Below are 5,000 nucleotides of genomic sequence, written 5' to 3'. Positions count from 1 at the left end.
ACTACACACACACATAACACACACACACAACACACATAACACATGTACACACATACATATACACTCATACATACACAGACAGATACACACAGACAGATACACTCATACATACAGACAGATACACACACATACATACACAGACAGATACACTCATACATACACAGACAGATACATACACATACATACACAGACATATACACTCATACATATTGTTATAGATGTTTAGACATATGTAATGATGCTAATGCATGAATTTGTGTTGTTTTGTGTCCCTTTGGTTGTGCTCACGTACGTGTCTGTGTGTGTGTGTGTGTGTTGTGTTGTGTCCCTTTGATTGTGCTTACGTACGTGTCTGTGTGTGTTTTGTGTTGTTTTGTGTCCCTTTGATTGTGCTTACGTACGTGTCTGTGTGTGTTTTGTGTTACAGGTGAAAGTAGAAATGTTTAAATTGCTGGAATCTGGAATTCTGCCGCGCTGTCGAGATGGAGATACGAAGATTGGACTCTTTTGATAATACACACACACACATAAACAGACACACACATACACACACACACACGCACACACGCATGTATGATATTCTCAGTTCATGAACACATTTGAATGGTGTGCAGCTCTGTTCATGTATTAAATGCATTTGTACTTTTTTGCTAAATATCTGTGGACATCCTTCACTATTGTTCTCTGTTCTTGACTGTTCTTTATGAATAATAGAAGACAGACACACACACACACACACACACTCTCACACACACTCACACACGTGTGGAGTATGTTGTATATAAACACTGAGAACTTTTCTTTACATAAATGTCTGTGATTGGATACAGTACCTGTCTGTCTGGATTCATTTCCTACGCCCCTCCCCCTATGAATATATTTGTATCCAGCACATACATGATGTCACAACATCTGAACAGAACACACCCACTAACTGACTGTGGTCAGTTGCATACACACACACGAGCACACACACAAGTTTTACAACACCGAACAGGAATGAATATTTTTTGGGGGGGGGGACAGGAAAGCCACCCATCACTGGAGAATTCAAATTCATTTTTTGGTTTGTTGTGTGTGACAGAGAGAGTATGCCATCAGCTACAACATGTGCAAGTTATGTTTACTAAACTAACTGCACCAAAGCGCTCCCTCCCCCCCCATCTCTGTGTGGGAGAGAGGGAGGACGAGAGACAGAGGAAGTGCAGGGAGGGTTGTGTTTAATGTGTGTGTGTGTGAGTGAGAGTGCAGGGAAGGTTGTGTTTAATGTGTGTGTGTGTGAGTGAGAGTGCAGGGAAGGTTGTGGTTAATGTGTGTGTGTGAGAGTGCAGGGAGGGTTGTGTTTAATGTGTGTGTGTGTGAGTGAGAGTGCAGGGAAGGGTTGTGGTTAATGAGTAACAGACTGTGGTTCAAAGCTCAGCCCCTCGGCCTGCTGGGTAAAAAAGAACTGAACTTGAGATAAGAGAGGGACTGTGAAAGAAGACAAGTCAACACGGAAGCTCCACTCTTCACACGTTATTTTCCGTCTGAACTGCGGTGATCGTCATGGGAAAGGTGAAGGTCTCGGGGCCGTTGTCACGGCGACCAGACAACTCTGCCTTCAAGCAGCAGCGGCTGCCGGCCTGGTCTCCGGCGCTGAGCGCGCACACACTCCTGCCGCTCTTCTACGGCATCGCCGTGCTGTGTGTGCTGCTGGGCGTCTGGCTGCTCGTCACCGTCCAGAACACACACGAGATCAAGGTGAGACGGGCAGCAAGTGTGTGTGTGTGTGTCGAGACAGAGAGAGAGAGGAACAAGACTATGGCTGATCGAGTTACACAGAGAGAGTGTTTGTTTGTGTGTGTGTGTGTGTGTGTGTGTGTGTGTAAGAACAAGAGAGAAATAAAGAGAAAAGACTGCATGGCTGATGTGTGACTGTGTGTATACTGTATGAGTGAGTTTCTGTGTGTGTGTGCGTGAGTGTGTGTGTGTGTGTGTGAGAACAAGAGAGAAATAAAGAGAAAAGACTGCATGGCTGATGTGTGACTGTGTGTATACTGTATGAGTGAGTTTCTGTGTGTCAGTGCGCGTGTGTGTGTGTGTGTGTGTGTGTGTGTGTGTGAGAACAAGAGAGAAATAAAGAGAAAAGACTGCATGGCTGATGTGTGACTGTGTGTATACTGTATGAGTGAGTTTCTGTGTGTGTGTGCGTGAGGGAGAAAGACATAAAGAGACTTGACTGTGAGCGTATGACAGATGAAGTAAGAGTGTGTGTGAGTGAGAGAAGGTGTCTGAAAGAGAGTGTGTGATTGTGTGAGTGAGAGAGGGTGTGTGTAAGAGAGTGTGTGTTTGTGTGAGTGAGAGAGGGTGTGTGTGTGTGTGTGTGTGTGAGAGAGAGAGAGAGGCTTTAGGTGAGAAGTGTTTGTGAGAGATAAGAGTGTGTAGAGGAGACTATGGCTGCTGTGATATTAAACCAGTGTGTGTGTGTGTGAGTGTGTGTGCGTGCGTAGCTGACACTTCTCTGTATTTGTTAATACACATGCATGTTCCTCTTTAACTGTTTCACCTGTACTTCCCCCCCACGCACACACACACACACTCACACACACACACACGCACACACACACGCACACACACACACTGCTCAGATTATCACATAGATGTGTATCAGTGATAACAGCTGTTTTTCTCTCCCTTCTCTCTCTTTCTTTAGGACCTGCTTTCTCTCTTTCTCTCTCTCTTTCTCTCTCTCTTTCTCTAGTATGTGCTATCTCTCCTTCTCTCTCTCCCTCTCTCTCTCTAGTATGTGCTATCTCTCCTCTCTCTCTCTCTCTCCCTCTCTCTCTCTAGTATGTGCTATCTCTCCTCTCGCTCTCTCTCTCTCTCTCTCTCTAGTATGCTAGCTCTCTTCTCTCTCTCCCTCTCTCTCTCTAGTATGTGCTATCTCTCCTCTCTCTCTCTCTCTCTCTCTCTCTCTCTAGTATGCTAGCTCTCTTCTCTCTCTCTCTAGTATGTGCTATCTCTCCTTCTCTCTCTCTCTCTAGTATGTGCTATCTCTCCTCTCTCTCTCCTTCTCTCCCTATCTAATATGTGCTATCTCTCTTCTCTCTCTCTCTCTCTCTCTAGTATGTGCTATCTCTCATTCTCTCTCTCTCTCTCTAGTATGCTAGCTCTCCTCTCTCTCTCTAGTATGTGCTATCTCTCCTTCTCTCCTTCTCTCTCTCTCTCTAGTATGTGCTATCTCTCCTTCTCTCCTTCTCTCTCTCTCTCTAGTATGTGCTATCTCTCCTCCCTCTCTCTCTCTCTCTCTCTCTCTCTCTCTCTCTAGTATGTGCTATCTCTCCTTCTCTCCTTCTCTCTCTCTCTCTAGTATGTGCTATCTCTCCTTCTCTCTCTCTCTCTAGTATGTGCTATCTCTCCTTCTCTCCTTCTCTCTCTCTCTAGTATGTGCTATCTCTCCTTCTCTCCCTCTCTCTCTCTCTCTCTCTCTCTAGTATGCCCCCCCCCTCTCTGTCCCCCTCCCCCAATAATAATAATGAAGATACTTTATCTAGGGATGTTGTGCAGCTCAAGGGTACTTGGCAGGATGGCACTGAACTACCTGAACACTAACGGGCATCATGGTGGGGGGCAGAGCATAGCCAGAGTGGGTCTGCTGCAGTACGCCCCCTTCAGGGCATAGATGTGAACACTAACGGGCATCATTGAGTGGGTCAGCTGCAGTATGGAGTGGGTCAGCTGCAGTATGCCCGCTGCAGGGCATAGATGTGAACACTAACGGGCATCATTGAGTGGGTCAGCTGCAGTATGGAGTGGGTCAGCTGCAGTATGCCCGCTGGAGGGCAGAGATGTGAAGACTAATGGGCATCATGGAGTGGGTCAGAGATGTGAACACTAACGGGCATCATGGGGTGGGGCAGAGATGTGAACACTAACGGGCATCATGGAGTGGATCAGCTGCAGTACGCCCCCTTCAGGGCAGAGATGTGAACACTAACGGGCATCATGGAGTGGGTCAGCTGCAGTATGCCCGCTGCAGGGCATAGATGTGAACACTAACGGGCATCATGGAGTGGGTCAGCTGCAGTATGGAGTGGGTCTGCTGCAGTATGCCCGCTGCAGGGCAGAGATGTGAAGACTAATCGGGATCATGGAGTGGGGCAGAGATGTGAACACTAACGGGCATCATGGAGTGGGGCAGCTGCAGTACGCCCCCTGCTGGTCAGAGATGTGAAGACTAACGTGCGTGCGTGCCTGCCTGCCTGCGTGCCTGCGTGCCTGCGTGCCTGCGTGCGTGCGTGCGTGCCTGCGTGCCTGCGTGCCTGCGTGCCTGCGTGCCTGCGTGCGTGCATGCCTGCGTGCCTGCGTGTGTGTGTGTGTGTGTGAGAGTGTGTGAGGGAGTTTGAGTGTGTGATGTTCTAGGTTGCACTTTAGTCCTCGAGAAATGAACTTTTGTTCCCCTGTTTGTGTATGTATAATAATTGATAATGTGTATGCATGTCATTGTGATGTGGAAAGGACAATAACAGCTGGATTGACTTGATCTGGAGGTGAAATGAAAAGTGTCTAAGGCTGTAAACATGTCTGTATGGTCAATCATGTGTGTGTGTGTGTGTGTCTGGTCAACCATGTGTGTGTGTGTCTTTATGGTCAACCATGTGTATGTGTGTCTTTATGGTCAACCATGTGTGTGTGTGTGTCTGTATGGTCAACCATGTGTATGTGTGTCTTTATGGTCAACCATGTGTATGTGTGTCTTTATGGTCAACCATGTGTGTGTGTGTGTCTGTATGGTCAACCATGTGTGTGTGTCTTTATGGTCAACCATGTGTGTGTGTGTGTCTCTGGTCAACCATGTGTGTGTGTCTTTATGGTCAACCATGTGTGTGTGTGTCTTTATGGTCAACCATGTGTGTGTGTGTCCTTATGGTCAACCATGTGTGTGTGTGTCTGTATGGTCAACCATGTGTGTGTTTGTCTGTCTGCAAAGGTGGATTACACCAGTTTGGGCACGTGTGAGC

The 5,000-nt window shown here is 47.2% G+C and overlaps 2 protein-coding genes across 3 annotated transcripts in view; both read left to right on the top strand.

The window, feature by feature from the left end:
* The window catches only part of cmss1 (cms1 ribosomal small subunit homolog), an 8,771-nt gene extending 7,946 nt beyond the window's left edge, over positions 1–825 (top strand). For both annotated transcript variants that reach the window (XM_042709566.1, XM_031580210.2), the window contains exon 10: positions 428–825. In XM_042709566.1, the coding sequence (XP_042565500.1) occupies positions 428–511 (84 nt within the window). In that variant the 3' untranslated portion in view covers positions 512–825. The remainder of the gene's footprint in view (positions 1–427) is intronic.
* Positions 826–1,511: 686 nt separating this feature from the next.
* The window catches only part of tmem30c (transmembrane protein 30C), an 8,472-nt gene continuing 4,983 nt past the window's right edge, over positions 1,512–5,000 (top strand). Inside the window, exons 1-2 of the mRNA XM_031581059.2 lie at positions 1,512–1,740; positions 4,970–5,000. The exon at positions 4,970–5,000 is cut by the window's right edge and continues 86 nt beyond it. Coding sequence (XP_031436919.1) covers positions 1,546–1,740; positions 4,970–5,000 — 226 coding nt within the window. The 5' untranslated portion in view covers positions 1,512–1,545. The remainder of the gene's footprint in view (positions 1,741–4,969) is intronic.

The sequence above is a fragment of the Clupea harengus genome, chromosome 2, assembly GCF_900700415.2.
Source record: "Clupea harengus chromosome 2, Ch_v2.0.2, whole genome shotgun sequence".
NCBI classification, from domain to species: domain Eukaryota; kingdom Metazoa; phylum Chordata; class Actinopteri; order Clupeiformes; family Clupeidae; genus Clupea; species Clupea harengus.
The sequence above is the reverse complement of the archived record's forward strand: the minus strand, read 5'-3'. Positions and strand labels throughout refer to the sequence as shown.